Source organism: Fundulus heteroclitus, chromosome 3 (genome assembly GCF_011125445.2).
Source record: "Fundulus heteroclitus isolate FHET01 chromosome 3, MU-UCD_Fhet_4.1, whole genome shotgun sequence".
In the NCBI taxonomy this organism is placed as follows: Eukaryota; Metazoa; Chordata; class Actinopteri; order Cyprinodontiformes; family Fundulidae; genus Fundulus; species Fundulus heteroclitus.
This window is the reverse complement of record NC_046363.1, coordinates 41,636,545-41,653,283: the sequence shown is the minus strand read 5'-3', so window position 1 is coordinate 41,653,283 and position 16,739 is coordinate 41,636,545. Positions and strand designations below refer to the sequence as shown.

General features: G+C 39.8%; 1 protein-coding gene across 3 annotated transcripts; it reads left to right on the top strand.

Moving 5' to 3' along the window:
* Window positions 1-2,758: 2,758 nt before the first annotated feature.
* LOC118562684 (C-type lectin domain family 17, member A-like) lies at window positions 2,759-9,986 on the top strand. 3 transcript variants are annotated; one of them, XM_036135408.1, is made up of 7 exons: window positions 2,759-2,833; window positions 3,841-3,900; window positions 7,961-8,074; window positions 8,664-8,822; window positions 8,912-9,075; window positions 9,244-9,356; window positions 9,433-9,986. In XM_036135408.1, the coding sequence occupies exons 1-7, from the start codon at window positions 2,767-2,769 to the stop codon at window positions 9,560-9,562; spliced, it is 807 nt and encodes a 268-aa protein (XP_035991301.1). In that variant the 5' UTR covers window positions 2,759-2,766; the 3' UTR covers window positions 9,563-9,986. The 3 variants fall into 3 exon arrangements, with proteins under 3 accessions (XP_035991301.1, XP_035991300.1, XP_035991299.1); XM_036135407.1 differs by having other exon boundaries at window positions 8,439-8,822; XM_036135406.1 differs by having other exon boundaries at window positions 8,430-8,822.
* Window positions 9,987-16,739: the final 6,753 nt, after the last annotated feature.

Below are 16,739 nucleotides of genomic sequence, written 5' to 3'. Positions count from 1 at the left end.
GACATTCTTCAACCTGGTGGAGAAATTGTATGCATTTTGCGCAGGCTCCCCAAAGCGCCATGCTGCCCTGGTCAAATTTCAGGAGTCCTTACATCCTGGACAGCGTGTTTTGGCACTTCAGCAGCTGTCAGATACCAGATGGGCTTGCAGGGAAAAAGCCCTGAAGGCACTTCAGAGAAATCTGAAAGCTGTTTTGATGCTCCTTGATGACATCACTGAAAGTGACCCACCAAACCTGGCCAGAGGTGATGTACAGAAATGCCATCAACTTCATGTTTATTCTGTGCATGTAGATCACCGCCCCGGTATTCAAAGTCACTGCTATGGCATCAGATTCTCCGCAGAAAGAAGGATTGGTCCATTCCACAGCCCACAAGGTAGTTGATGGTGTTCTTCACACATTGAGCTCCATGAGGTCTGAGGAGAAATTTGGAGAAATATTTGAATGTGCAACAGAAAAGGCAGAGAGTTTCAACATTCCAGTACCTACTGTGGTGCCTGGTCAAGAGAGGAAACGGAAAGTGCCAGTGCGTTTCCAACACAACCCAACAGTGTCTCAAGTAGGAGCTTAGTTTGAGTCAGTGGAGGCATATTTCAGGAGTAGCGTGTACTTCACCTTCCTGGAGATTATGACTGAGGAGATGAACAGGAGATTCAAAGGGGAGAACACTGGAAGCCCTACATCAAGAATCATTGAGTCATTCCAGCCCTTAACTGTACATGCTAACTGGGTAGGCACACCAAACACAGAAGCCATGGAAGTTGTGCACATTCTCTGTGAGTTCTATGGAGAAGGTGAGGAGCAGCTTAAGACAGTACTAAAGGTCTTCCACTCCAGCTTTACTTCAAAGAACCTACAAGAAATATGTTCAATACTGAGGGAAAACAATGGCCAGCTGATCTTTCCTGTTTTTGTCAAAATGATCCAAATATATGCAACATTACCAGTGACGACAACTTCAGTTGAAAGATCATTTTCCAAGCTGAAAATCATCAAAACTAAACTAAGAAGCCTGTGTGGAGAAGAAAGGCTCTCTGACCTTCTTCTGCTTGCCATTGAAAAAGACATTGAGGTAAACCACAGCGAGGTCATCAACATCTTTAAAGACATTGCACCAAGGAGGATGCTGCTTTAAAGTAGTACGCTTTAGTCTGTTCTGTTGGTGGTGTGACTTTTTTCCATTGAAAACTCACATTTAGAGAATGTTACAAATAAAAGTCAAATTTCACTCAACATGCGTGTGTATTTTTTTTAAATATAATTAAGTGTTCCACGTGCGCTAAAAAGTGCCCCCCCCCCTCCTGAGTGCCTGCCCCCCAAAATGTCTGTGCACGCCACAGGCCTTTTTCGTGCCTATCCGAGAACCTGAGGTTATCAGAAGCTAATAGCCGTTTGGCAAGTGGATTTTCGGCGCTAACTTTAAAAGCTTCGGCTTTATTTTAGCAATAATGATTGGACGGATAACACAAACATCAATTTCCCATCAATGTATAAAACCCTTGATGAGATAACGTTTGTTATAACCATAAAAAAACACTTGAATCACATCGGCAATGACATGGTTTCCAAATGCTAGCGGGAGCTACTCGTAGCTCCATGTGTCATGACCGCGTCACACAAAACTTTCCAAATAAACCATTTCTTTCCCTGTGGTTTCTCTGCAAAGTTTGCCGGTACCTCGGTGTGAGTTCGGTTCACTTTGGGCGTCCAAGGAAGAGCAGTGGTCCAGGGAAAACGTTGGTTCTAGCCAAAACGTGGTCGTAACAGGGTAGGCCTGTCCGGCGTCCTGCACACAGTCTCTGAGCTCTCAGCTTGTCTGGTGAGGGAAGGAGACCGATCCGCCATCTCGAGTCCACTTTCCTGCCACAGCTGACAAAAATAAACAAAGCTGTTTCGATAATCTTTACTTTGCGGCTATTCGCGCAGAAGTCAGAGTGCAACTTATCTTCGATCTGGTCTGAATCTCCGAACTCAGTCGGGTCCTTCGCTCCGCAGAGGACAAGTTTCTCTCTATGGCGCCCTATGGAAACTGCGTCAGGCGAGGTCCTCGGCAGCAAGGCCTCAGTCAAATTGTCCCCCGCAATGTTTGTGATGTATGTGATGGACGGTTGTATTGGAACTGTAATTTCCCTCTGGGATTATTAAAGTATTTCTGATTCTGATTGTTGTCCCAACAAAACAGTAGGAACTGAGTTTCAGAGGGGCACACTTTTACTCAGCTTGTGGGTCTTTTGGGCCCCATGCCTGGCTGGCTTGTCCAGGGTGGACTCTGTCCTGAGAGTCCCAGGAAGAAGTGGGTTGAGACTGAGTCTGAGTCCCATGTGGCTCGCAGGGCATGGCTGGCTGACCGGTCTCAGCCAGCGCAGGCCCTCTCCTCCAGAGCAGACCCAGGAAGAAGTGGATAGACTAAGGGGGTTGTCCTGTGGGAGCAAAGTTTTATAGCACTGATCGCGCCCTGCTGAGATGGCGAATCCCTGTTGCCTGTGAAAGTCCCAAACTTCTGTTGCTTTCAATCCAATCTGATTTTATTTTTCTCATCATGGCTCAATGGCACTGCAAGTCACTGAAACAAATGAACACTGTTTAATCAGATCCAGTCTCTGATGCAACCCAAAAGCAGAAGTATGTAAAAAAAATGTATGCAAATAAAGAGCCATAAAAAGGCAGTCCTGCCACAGAGGAAATGTCAACTTCTTCATAATTTATCTAAATTCAGTGGTGATTCACTCTTCCAGTCACATCAAATTCAACGAAAGACTGAAGAGATGGCAGAGGACGAAGTTAACTACGCTTCTGTGGTTATCAAAACTAAGAAACAGCCCCAATCAGAAGGTAAGTTTATATTTCTCTGCATGAAGGAAGTATATTCTACAACAACTTTACTAAGTTTGCATCTTTGCTTATCTGATCATTCTGGTGAGGGTTTTTTATGTTAGTGTCTTGGGTGAAAGTGACAATAAAGACAACGGAAAACTATATTACACAGTTATAATACTGGGAACATTTCTGTTCTTAGCCTTTCTTTTCTACTTTAAATATTCAACCAATAGAGTGCTGTAGAGTGTTTTTAATACTTATTGACACATCTGGGGAAAAAAAGTTGTTCCATATACAGAGGCTATTAGTATTCAACGTGCCCATCCGAGTTTGAACCCTGACCTTTTGACCTTTGCTGCATGCCTTCACCCCCCCCCCCTTCTCCTTCTGCCCATTTCCTATCTGAATGCTGCAAATAAAGGCTACTAGTGCCTCAAAAACCTTTAAAACTGTTATTATATTATGACTTTCATTTTTGTTCTTGGACAGTCATAATATTTGCATAAGAATGCATCCTGATGGCTCTAATATTGGTTAGTTAGTTTTAGTAAACTGAAACTTTTCTAATCTGCTGCTTCTAAGTACAGTGTGTGGTCCCAGTTCAGTATTCCATGTGTATGGATTGGTTGTTCTGTAATCCCTCAGTATTGCTGCAAAGCCATCAGCAATGCAGACGACTGTCCACTGTGGCTCTACGCTCTTTCAGGAGGAGTGAATGCTGCTTGGAGAGACTTGATGCAACCTGCAGGGTTTCCTTAGAGAGGAAACTTTTTACCAACCTGGAGGATCTGATCGAATTTGACTTTGTAAAGAGCCTTGAGATGATGTGTATCATGAAAAAATTGTTTGGGTCAACTGTATGTCCTGTCTTTCCAAAAATGTGTTAAGGTGTATATTTTAATAGGGTTACCGTATTACAACATATTTATTTCCTATGAATTATAACAAATATATTTGTTTGCATTATGTGTGTATTGTGTTTATTGGATGTATCTAAGCTCATTGAACTTCTGATCTTGCAGCTAAAATTGAGAAAGAGACTGTGTATGATGAAGTGAAAGTGAACAAAGAACCAACTCAGGGTAAGTAAAAAAAGAACACGATGTCAAACAAGAGATTACTACGGAACCCGTCTGGTAACATGAACAGAAAAAAAGTTTACAAGATGTTAAGTTGTGGTGACGTGTTCTTAATGCGTGGGAACGAGATAGAGAAGATGAATACTGCCTTCGGTTTAGCCTCTGGGGTTGACTTTCAGTGGACGCGAGTGGATCCATGCAATGATTAACTGTACATCCTCCTTTTTCGCTAAGTGATGGTAGAAAAAAATACTTTTTTGGTAACATCTGGTATCAGAATTTATACTTAATGATACCGGATTGAGCCGTTGAGGTGGGCGGATTGTCCCCCGGATTGGTGTGCTGTGCACGTGGAATAAACAGTGGGAAAATGTATAAATAAAGAGTGAAAAGGGCTCCTTTAGAGGGAACAGGAGGAATGATGGATCTGAGCTGAAGCCCCCCGATGTTACTTAGTTCCATAAAATGATCCTTTTAAGTGCACACCTAAATTACATGTAAAGTCATTTTGTAAACCTGAATTCAAGCACAAGGCAGCACGCCTGTTTATAAGAACAAAACTTATAAACAGAATAAGTGGCTTTTTAGTGTCTGGTTAGCAGATCTGTTTTCTGACCCAGCGTGCAGCCATGACTGGTTCTGAATGAAGGATTTATCTGGTGACCACTCTCCCCCTTGCGGACGGTACCGGCTTACTGTCACCACTGGTTAAGACCAAAATTATTTATAACTCTGATAGCTCTTCCTGCTGCACTGTTAACATGAATTACAGCAGAATTTACTGATGGCCACAAGCTGTGAAAGAAGCTGAACCAGCTCCGCAGAAGGCAGGTTTAGACTGAGCTCTGGCTGCACAGAGATGTGAACAGATCGTCCGTAGCCCAGACAGGCTTTGTTATTTTTCTGTGTGAGAAATGCCATGTGTTGCGTGTGAGTGTGTGAAGACAGTGAAATGTGTGTGTCACACGGTCAATGCAGGAAAGTTTAAAGCTCTGCTTATCACCACTCGCTGTTTTAATTGCAAGAGATCACAGGGTGTCGTTATAGTTTATTCCAAGGTTTAAATAAAATGAAATCAAGTCTATGTTCCCCATTTTCTTGAATGTATGCTACACCACCATTAAGGAGCTCCCTCACAAATAACTTGTGGCCACGACTTATCCGTCTCGTTCCTACGCATTAGTAACGCATGGTCACAACTTAACATCTTGTAAACTTTTTTCGGACCATGTCACCAGACGGGCTCCGTAGATTACATTTAAAACAGCAGCCTGGTTTCTATTGTTTTTAAAAATAATAGATTATGCTTTGTGAAAGGTGGATCTCAGTTAAAAGGGTCAAAATGTAGGAAGATCCTCAAAAACTGGGAGGATTCCAAACAGTTTTGTGACCAAAGTGTAAAGTTTTCTGCCCGACTGGAAACATGTTGTTCCATTCCTGCAAAGAGGACAAACAAAAAAACCTGAATCCTGTAGATAAAAAAGACATCTGGGTCATTTTGACAAAAGGCCAATTCATGTCCTCTTTTGTAATGAAGTTCAGCCATATTGTTCCAAACGTACTGTCAATTGTTTCTAAAACAATTGTACTTCAGCAGTCTGTATGATTTTCATTTCCTTAAAATTTCAACCTTTTCAGAAAAAGGGCTGAAGATACTGATTATTCTGAAGTACAGAAGCAGAATGGACTCAGGAAGGTGGAGTTTTTGTTGCAGCAGTCAGAATTTATGGAGATGAGTAACAATCAGAGCAAACGTCAGAAATCTGGAAAAGACCACAGAGCCGTTTACTTTTTTAAAAGGTACAATATTGAGCAAAAATGTTGTGAATGGAGTTTAAACAGATGTGATTCTCATCAAATCATGCAGTCTTTGTATGTTGAAACAATAACGGGAGAACAGTTGTGTGTGTTTTTTCCGTTTTGTTTTAACCCACTAACTGAACAATACAGTGTCAACACACCTCTTTCACTTTTTAACAAAAGTAAAACATCTCTACTTCCATGTCTAGTGGGTTTAAAAATGACACAGAGTTGCCTAGATCTGCTCTTCCTGCACCGCTCTAATGCAGGGAGTGCAAATCATACCCTCTGTATATACTTAGGTCTGTGAATGACTAAATATACAGTGAAGTGCTTTGGGGTCGTCACACTTAATAAAGTGCTATACAGGTACAGACCATTTACATTTAAAAGTACCTGCGTGTTCACCTGAACAACAAACTGGACTGGAGCGACAACACTGGTGCTCTTTACAGGAATGGTAAAAGCAGATTCTACCTGCTGGAGTCTTTTGGAGTACAAGATGGCTTTTTTGATTCTGTGGTGACATCAGCCATCTGGTGCTGTAGTTTGTTGAAGCTACAGCTGAAAGAAAGCAGTTAGATAAGCTCACCAGGAAGGCCATGGATGTACTAGGATGCCCCCTACACCCAGTGCAGGTGAAAGGAGACAGAAGGACCCTGGTAAAAATAACAATTATTAAACAGTTTATTCCACCCCATGCATGAAGCTGTAGCATCCCAAATGCACTAAATAGTGTTATTTTATAACCAACTCTACTCCCAATAAAACCTCTATATGTGTGTAGATCACTGCTGATTTTGCATTTTTATTTTAGAATATTCCGTCATTATTATTTTTTCCCTAAATACACGAGATGTTATGTACATCTTTTAAATCACCAAAATCAGCTGCACATTTCTATAATTGAATATGCTATTATCAGTAACTAACATTATTTTCTGATGTGGTAAATTTACCCTTGTTTCTTAATATCTTATTATTTATCATTTTCATATGTTTAACCTTTGTTTGTATCTGCATACTCCACTTGCCTTTCACTTTGCTGCTGTACACCTGAATTTTCCCACTGTGGAAGAATAAAAAATATTTATGTAATTTTTTATTCTAATGAAGCCTTTTAAGATAAAAGACCTGGAGAGCCTCACAAAAGATAAATAAAAAAAGATTGATAAAATAAAAATATTACTGTCCATAAAAACTTAAATTTGGTTTACATAATCTTTGAGATGCCACCCATACAAGAACACATATAAACATTCATTATAATAATTCAGACTAAAACTTGATCAGCACTAGCCAGTTCATTTATTCTTCCTCTGGTTTAGGAAATTGATTAAATATTGCACAAAGGAGTTCTTATACCCGTTTCTTCTGCAAAACAGCACCTTAAATCTCCTCCCAGATGGCAAACATTGAAAGTAACTGTCCGGAGCATCCGTTAGGTCCATAGAGTTTATCTGCCAGTTCTGTAGACCATTTTTTGCACAGCTCAGTGAAATCTCCTGATGTCATGTGGAGCAATAGTAAGTTGGGGTTGGCCAAAGATGACTTCCTCAGTTTTAACTGAGTTCATTTTGGTCACACCAGTCAACTAGGCTCCTCATGCATGGAGCCATGTTGCAACATGGTTGTTTCTTCCCTGACAGTAAAGCCACCAATGCAGGGAAATTTTAGGTAAAGGATGGTTAGGCACTTTCATGATGCAGTCATTGGTGTAGATGGTAAACACAACACAGGGCAACCAACACAGCCCTGTGGAACCCCACAGTTTGTGCTAGGCTGTTAATGCATATTCTTTTCTTGAAATTCCTAAAACTGCTAGGGTCACGCATATGGTCACCATTAGGAGGTCATAGGTCACAAGTCATAAATACCATCCCATAAGTCATAGGTCATAGGTCATGCAGTTATAGGTCACGTGGTGACATCATAGGTCACGGTGTGACGACATACCAGAACTGGGAGGGTCAAGAGGCGGGACCTCTGGGGGTGGGACCCGACGTGGGTTAAGCACATATCACTTAGGACTGTGGGCAGGGCTCAGTGATTTGACGAAAGGGGAGGTCAGCTATTTTTTCATTGTCCATTACTGTATATACCCGAGGGGATACTTAATACTTCTATTAGCATTAAAGAAAAGCTTTTTTTCTTCTGGATAATGAAGTATAAAGGTTATAATTACAATTACAGAGAAACAGAAAGTAGAAGTTTCTGTTGCTTCAGGTCATAAAGTTCATCTTTGTTGTTTCAATCTCTGCAGGACCTCTGTCAGACAAGGCAGCAGAAAAATGTCGGCGCTATCAGCAGCTGGCTTGCTGTTTTGGGATTCTCTGTGTCCTTTTGGTCCTGAGCATCATTGGAGTCTGTGTTTACCGTAAGTGCATTAAAACAACAAAGCTATGAATGTGGTTACTTCTGTATAACCTCAGTATAGTCTGTTTCATAACTTTATTGGTTTATAAATGGGTTCATTTTTGGCATAAAACAGCTTACCTTTAATGTCAGTGAATCATCTATTTCAATTAACTCTGTCTTGTTGGTGAATAACTTATAGGTTGGGATATTCATAAAGCTGCAGCTTCATGAACTTCAACTTTTGCTAAATTTTCAAGGGATTGTTTATCCTAAAGGGGAAGAGAAAGTTGAGCAGAACTCTAAAACACCAACAACAAATTACAATGAAAAACCTGCATTAATATTTTTTTAATGAAGCAATTTTCATTTTCTAGTGGCAACAGTTCATGAGAGCACCGAAAATGAGCTGAACAAGCTGAAATCAAACCAAAGAATTCTACTGGAGGAAATTCAAAACCTGACGAAACTCAACAATATATTTTCTTCAGATTATGAGAATTTGACAGTTAAATTTGACAAACTGACTGTGGCTTCGACTGCCTTGGAAAACAATATCACCATGCTGACTGCAGAAAACCAAAACCTGACTACAGCTTCTACTGCCTTAGAAAACAATATCACCACGCTGACTGCAGAAAACCAAGACCTGAGGAGAGAAAGGAAAATCCTCACAGAACAAATAGAAACTATGGAGAAAACTTGGAATGAGCAGAACGTCAGTCGAGCTCAGTGGAGCGTTGATCAGTACTGTCCTAAAGGAAATAAAGGTATGTTCAGATCTTAGACCATCTAAGTCCAAAAATAACTAATTATAACTTAATGGATGATAACTACTATTTGAATGCTTTGGTTTTAGGGAGAAGTTGCACTTCGTGCCAGGATGGATGGAAAAAACAATTTTCCAGCTGTTATGCATATAATGACGCTCCGCCCTCTGATCAGAGAAACTGGGAAGGTGCACGAGAGAATTGCAGTACGAAGAACTCAGATTTGGCTGTTGTGTTCGATCAAACAGAAAAGGTAACAAGAACCGTGGAACAATTTAAATGGATTTAATATATGCACTGATTAAATAAAGCTTACCTCTTATGTTAATGGATGGATACTTAAATATTTTTAACATTGCATGTAGAAATAGAAGGTTATGTGAAAATTTTAATGCGTCTGATTTTCTGACATTCTCCTCAGGATTATGTCAATACACAGAGTCCAGTTATAAAAGGCATCCAAGGATACTGGATTGGCCTCAGAGCTGAAGGAGGGAAATGGAGATGGATCGATGGAAGTGATCTGACCAATCAGTGAGAGACACATTATTTCTTAAACTTTGTAGAAAACAAATCTATCAGCCTTGATCTAACAGATGTTTTTCCTTAGAGCCTGGATACAGCAGCAGCCTGCAGTTGATGGTCAGTGTGTAACTTCTCTCCAGGGCAGAGAATGGGAATCAGTGAGCTGTGATGAAAATAACGCATGGATCTGTGAGAAGAAGGCTTTATCTGTTTAAAGATGAGATACTCAGAATAACAGAAGTTATCTGGACAGCTTTTAAAAAAGAAAAAAGAAAAGTCTAAAAGTTAAACATGTTTCTTATCTAAAGTTTACAGTTTTTGAAAACAAAACTGGAACTCTAAAACAGCTTTTTGGTTGCGTCTCATATTTATTGCAACACATGTAGAGATTTTAACAAAGCCTGATTAAAGACACCGGAATTTAGAAAATGTTTTAGTGGCACAAAACATCTATTTAGAGTTTTGAGTGTTTCTGATTATTTGTCTGACCTACAACATATAAAGTGTCATGTTTCCTGAACTTTTTACTGATAGCTTTTAAAGGAATTTTACTAGTAACTACGATTTTAGGAGCCCCACTTTGTCTTTAACCTTCTTTAATATTTAGGATCCTGAGTATACAAATTTAGATGCTGCTGCTTGTTTAAAGATGTTATAGAGAATAAAAATAATCTCTGTCACTTTTCCTCTTGTCATTTTTCTGTCACATTGCTCATCAAACATCTAGGAGGCCTGATTTTGTTCCTGAGCTGCACAAAGATGATCATAATTCTGTTCATATTAAAGCAAACGATCTGGGTTTGGAAGTAACTCTGTCTCTGTTATCATGTTCCCCTGAGTTGATGCAGGTTTCTGCTGTAGGTCACAACAACGTCTTGTGTTCATTTAGCTTTAAAAAGCTACAGACAGAACATAGAAGAAGAGCAGAAGCCTGAGAAGTTGTTGACACACTGTAGAGTTTGAGATCATCCCAAAAAAAAGACATAAATGAAATGTTTTCTAAGTAGATATATCTATTTAAACTAAAGCATGAAAACACAACTCACAAATGTTTTTACTTGAAATCTGTTAATAGATAATCAGGAAATATATATATTAAATTTTCAGTATTGTTCCAGATAAAGAACAGCTGCTCTGACAAATAGTTTTAAGATTTTAACAACACAAAGAAAAAATGTTCATTGAAGAAAGACTTCTTTCTTCAATGAGAGGAGGAGGACATAAGGCCCGTTTACACTACACTTTTTTAACCGAGCCGAGACCCGTCCGAGCTCGGTAACCGAGATAACTCTTGTGTGTAAATGGTCAGCAGACTGAACCGGACCTCGCTAACTGCAGACCAGTTCCCTAGTAGGTCTCGGACTGTTTTTTTTTTATCCCGGTTATCTGATAACGAGCACATGAGCAGACCGCGTCATCCTCTACAGTCAGCTGACTGTCCGCGGTTTTTCCAGCGTGTCTGGCTACACGTCCCGATTCACACTCCATTCAGACAAATTTCAGACATTCATAATAATACTAGCTTCCTTACCGTGCCACACGGTTTCCAGTGATGATTCTGCTTAGCAGTGTGATGAACCTCAGTGTCTGTTGTTGTTTCCTGCGTCTGTAAATCCTTATTAGACATTTGTTTGTTTTATCCACGTCCCAAAAGCCGACTCTGTCTAACCATAACATCCTGAATGTTATGGGCGCTGCCATTATGATTTGCTTGGTCCCTCCTTCAATCCCAGATAGGAGGCGAGGAGCAACCAAGGAACCGGGATAGTGTGGTGTGTAAACAGTCGTCTCGGCTTGGTTAACTGATCCAAGCTCAGACTGGTCTCGGGTCGGCTCGGTTAAAAAAGTGTAGTGTAAACGGGCCTTTAGGTTCCAACTCTCAAAATCCTATAATCCAGCTACAGGGTTAATTCCGGCCAATCATCACCTCAATTGTCACCCTCATATGGGTGATCAAAACATCGTTCCTGCAAGCCAGGCCAATTACGACCCTAACGACTCCCCATTACAGAGGAGTGGACCAGTTTTGGTTAAATTTGCACATTATCTAAGCCATTACAAGGGCTTTGTTTGGGCAGTAGTAAAAAGCTTGAAACTCCACATTACTCCAGACTTTTTGAACTGAGAAAGCTTCCTGGAGAGGAACGTCTTCAAACTTTGGAAAAAAGTCCAGTTGTTTTGTTTTTTACTTGTTTGGATTGAAGAAAGACTAATCTTTTAATTAAACCCCTTCGTCCTTTATTATTTTCAATATTTGTTTTTGTAATTTTTTGACATGGATAATCCGACATTCAATGTCCTCTGTTTCATATTTCAGCTGAAAGCGGTGGGGAGAAAATATTTAGGAAAATAAAAATTGTTTTGATTGACACATCCAAAAATATGTAGAAATTATCTCCTATTGTGATTTCAGTATCATATTTGGAATCACGTGTTTTGCCTATTCTTTTCTGTAACACTAAATCAAGTGTCTTATTGTTTTCATGCAGGGATAATTTTCCTGAAATAATCATGCAATTAAAATAATGTAAAATAAAAACAGGAACATCATTTGACTTTCTCCCAACAAGAGACATCTGACTTAATGTTTCATGCTCAGTTGTTTCTATATTGTCCTGAGGAATAAATGCTGCTTTCAAGTTTTTAGGAGAAAACTTGATAAATCTCTCTTTTGTGCCAAAAATCCTGAGAAAACCTACACTAGGTGAAATATTTCAGATGTAATTCTCATAGTTAACAAATCTGTATAGAACTCTAATGAGGCATAGAATCACCTTGTTGGAACACTTTCACAGCTATGAACGCCTTTGACTCGGTTATCTTTATTTTTATGTGTGCATGCTTTTATTCAGTCAAATGAAGTCGAGCATATCAGGATGGGGCTAGTTTGACCCAAGGGAAGGAAACAGAGCAGTATAATGTCTTTATTTCAAGGAATGCAGTTAGTTACCAAAAAAGGTAACTAGGAAGGCCAAGGTAACTAGGTAGGAAGGCCAAACACTACTTTCTTTAAATTACGTAATGCACAGAAAATCAAACAACCCGATGTTTCAAGTGTTTGATTTATTTATTAATAAACCTTTTAAAACGCAACTGTGAAGACAGGCAAATCTGCAGCAATAGGAGCAGAATCTCCCGTTCATTCTCTGGAGAGAACCCTATTCCAAATAAACAAAGCACTGGGATAAGGTAAAGCCCACTTTGATTTGGCATTTATTTGTTTGTAACTTGAGCTAACCCTGCTGAGTGTTGGGTTGAGTTGTATATGTCAATCACTGTAGTTTTTAAAGATTTTAGATATTTTCACCAAACACTGAGTACAATTTAGCATTCTATAAGGAATGCTAAAAACACATCTACACTTTAAGGAAAAAAAGAAACAATAAAAGAGTCACCGAAACAAATAAACACGGGTCAATGTTTAATCAGATCCAGTCACTAATGAAAACTAAAAGCAGAAGTTTGCAAATGAAGAGCCGTGAAATAGTTGACCTGTCACAGAGGAAACATCAACTTCTTCCAAATAAACCTGAACTCACTCTTCCAGTCACATCAAATTCAACAAAAGGGTGCAGAGAGCAGAGGAGGAAGTGAACTATGCTTCAGTGGTTATGAAAACTAAAAAACAGCTCCAATCGGGAGGTAAATTCATATTTTTCTGCACTAAGCAAGTATATGTGGTAAATGGCTTGAACTTGTATAGACCTTTACCAAGTCTGATGACCCCAAAGTGATTTTAACTACAGTAAGTAACCCATTCAGACACATTCACACCCTGACAGTGGTGAGCTATGTTTGCAGCCACAGCTGTCCTGGCGCAGACTGACAAAGAGCCCTGGGTATTCTACAACAAGTCAGTCTGCATTGTTGCCTGTTAACTTTATACTTTGGTTGCCTTAACCAAAACTGCAATAAATTTGTTTCTCCAGTTTAGGAAAGGGGGTGATTTGTGCAGCCCTCTTTTAATATTACATTGTGCTGTGTTAGATGGAGGAAGTTTGACAGAATGATCCTGGACCAGAACCAAACTCTTCACAGCCCATCTCAATGCATTTTTGGGCAGAAATTTGTTTGCATAGAACAGTGGCCACCAGCCAAGTCATTTTGGACCAGGTCCGGCAGCCTATGAGTGGTGGTCTACTCCCCCTAGTGGTCTGGAGCTTTTCTTAACTTGCAGCATTTTGCCTTTGCATGCCAGCATAATTTGTGTTTGTAGCATGTTTGCACTTTGTGTGTCTTTCTGTGATTGCAGCATTTCTCTTTTGCTACAATTTTCAATTGCATATGTGTTTGTGAGTTAGCCTATTTTTTTGTAGTTTTTGTAGTACTTTTTGTGTTTGCACCTCTTATCCAACATAGAAACAAGTCTCTAAAACATAAAAAAATACATTGAAAAACCCAGTACAATATTAAGACATCTTTGGACTCTTCCAATCTAGTTTAAAGAGTTGTGCATTCTAATGGTATGAAGTACAAAGAACTCCCTCAGTCGCTCTGTTGAACAGCGCTAGGACAGCAGTCTGCTGCTGAACATACTCCTCCTCTGTGTGAAGGCCTCATGCCGAGGATGTGAAGGATTGTCCATGATGGCCCTGATCTGGACAGACGCCTCTCCTCAGCTACCCCTCCCACTGGAGCCAGCTTCAATACTACCACAGAGCTGGCCTTTTTGTTGATCTTGTTCGCTGAGGTTTTTCTTACTGGTGCCACACCAGCATACCACAGCATAGAGTGTTTATTTTAGGGATTAAGTAACTCTTACTTAATATCATGGTCTGATTCTGTATAACATGAAAAGGGTAAAAAAAAAAAACAGCCATCAGACTGCTACAATGCCATGGTAATGTTATATAGATCAATATAACATCAAGATTAATATTTAATATTTTTAGGATACAAAAAGTGCCACAGGTGCCACCGTACCAATGAGCAAAATATGTCAATGTTAAGGCTAATGTCAATGCTTTTTCAAGTATATTGTTGCAATATTTTTTCATAGATATAAAATATTCAGGACATAACATGCAAATTGTCAGCCACCTGTTGGTATGTTTCTGTTGTTAAGCATGGTAAATATTTGATTGTCCACTTGATAGCATCATATGGCTGAGGTTTTGCTCCTTTAACAGCACAATAAAAGGAATACATCAATTAAAAAAAATGTATTTGCATTTTCTTGGGAAAGTGAGATCCCCCGAGTGGAAACGCAAGGTGGGCTTTGGAGGTCTAATGGAAAAGAGCCTTATGATAATGTGTAGTCCACAATGGAATACAGCAAAGCAAACCACTCCACCATTGAATCAATAGATAAGCGCTGTTTTAAGTAATTATGTCCCAACTACACAGGTTGTGACAGATTTGTCCAAAGTATAAATGTTTACTTTTATTGCATTTTAAGTGATGCCAAAATGTGTGTGAATGTGAATGTGAAAATGTTGACCAGAATGGCTGGCATTTGTCAGAAGCGATCCACTTACCAGTCGGTGGAGGTAATGCACACCTCAATAAACACCAGAAGACGAGGAAGTGATCCCCTTCTCTGGATCTGTCCCTAAGGCCTGCTCCTCTCTTTCACTCATCAGTTGATTTAAGAGTATGGTTTAACGAAAGTCTCATTAACGTGCACTTTGTACGTTAAGATTATACCACTCTATGTCTGAAAAAAAAAAAAATCGCAAATATCACTGCATTCTACTTTTAGCTAAAAGAGCATCATCGTCTGAAGTGGTGGTATGCACGGCGGCCTAGTAACACATGGCACAATCTGAAGTTAAAACAGCAGCTTTAGCTGTGATTTTACTTACACACACATTATGTGAGTGATGTATTTTGGCACTTTTGGCTTGCCATACAGGGCTAGCACAAGTGCAGAGTTGCATGCAAGCAAACATGGAGCCGAGCAGGCGCAGAGATGGAACAGAGCGAGAGGGCACACAGCAAACTCACTGCACACAAACTGGTACCTGCGCACACAAGTAGGTGACACAAAAATAACGCCATACCTCTGCATGACTTGCAGGGTCCTGGGTCACTGGGACATTATTTGACTGTATCACCCCCCCCCCCCCCCCCCCCCCCCCCAACCCCCCAACTGAGCTTCGAGCTTGTAAATTTAAGTTTTTCATGTTTACTTGTTTTTAGGGGATAAATGTTACTTTCAAGTTTTGACAAGAAGAATTGATAAATTTACGACATGTTTATCCCTATTGGGGTCGTGAGGGTTGCTGGTGCCTATCTCCAGCTGTCAATGGGAGGGGGGGTACACCCTGGACAGGTCGCCAGTCCATCGCAGGGCAAAACAGAGACAAACAGGACAACCAACCATTCACACACACACTCACACCTTAGGAGAAATTTGGGGAGACCAATTAACCTAACAGTCATATTTTTGTACTGTGGGAGGAAGCCAGAGTACTGGGAGAGAACCCACGCATGCACAGGGAGAACATGCAAACTCCATGCAGAAAGACCCAGGGTGGACTCGAACCCAGGACATTCTTGCTGCAAAGCGTGCAGCCTATTTCAGATTATAATTAACAAAGCTGAAAGTTGAATAAAAGACTTTTGAACCGACCGACCGTCTCTAATATCTGTTGAAAATCCAAAGACATAAAATGTATTACTTTCTTGAAACATACCAATGGTTCTGTGGGTCTGACAACTTTCTATCGGTCAAGCTTGAATCTTTTTCCTCATATAACAGAGAAATCCAGAAACCAGTGGATGCTGGTTTGGACCGAGCAGAATCTGATTTCTGGGTTAGGATCGTTGAAATTGATCTGAAGCCTGAGAAAAAGATCAATAACTCTTCAGCCTTAATGACAGAAACTATCCTGGACGTGGAGTTGCTCTGCAACATTTTTAATATAGCAATGAAAAGAAGCAAAACAATTTCACAGGTTTTCAGACCCATGTAATGTTTCTAATTGGCCGTCAGAGGGCGCTGAATCTTTATCAGTAAACTGGGTTTACACGTGCATTAGATGCAGTGGCTACTTTAAAATTAACATTTGTCATTTTAAATCACCACCACAGAAAAAAAATTATGAAAATATAATAAGTGACTATCTTTCTAAATATGTGATGTTTTTATTGCAAATGACGAAATGTTGCAGATTTTGTAGAACCAATGGCAAAAGAGAAATCATAATTCCGTTTGTAATATTGTAACATGTTTCATCCTGGTATTGTTTTATTGTTCATCAGTTTACTCAGCTAAAACAAATTACTTATTTTAATGTTTGGGAAGAAAATAAATAACTAGAAATAAATCGTTTGGAATAATTGTAGTTTCCAACATCAACAAGTTCTCTGTACAGTTCAAACAGTGAGTTCATCATTAAAGTAGGACTGCGTTCACTAAACAGAGCCTTTATTTGAGCAGAGGTCTGA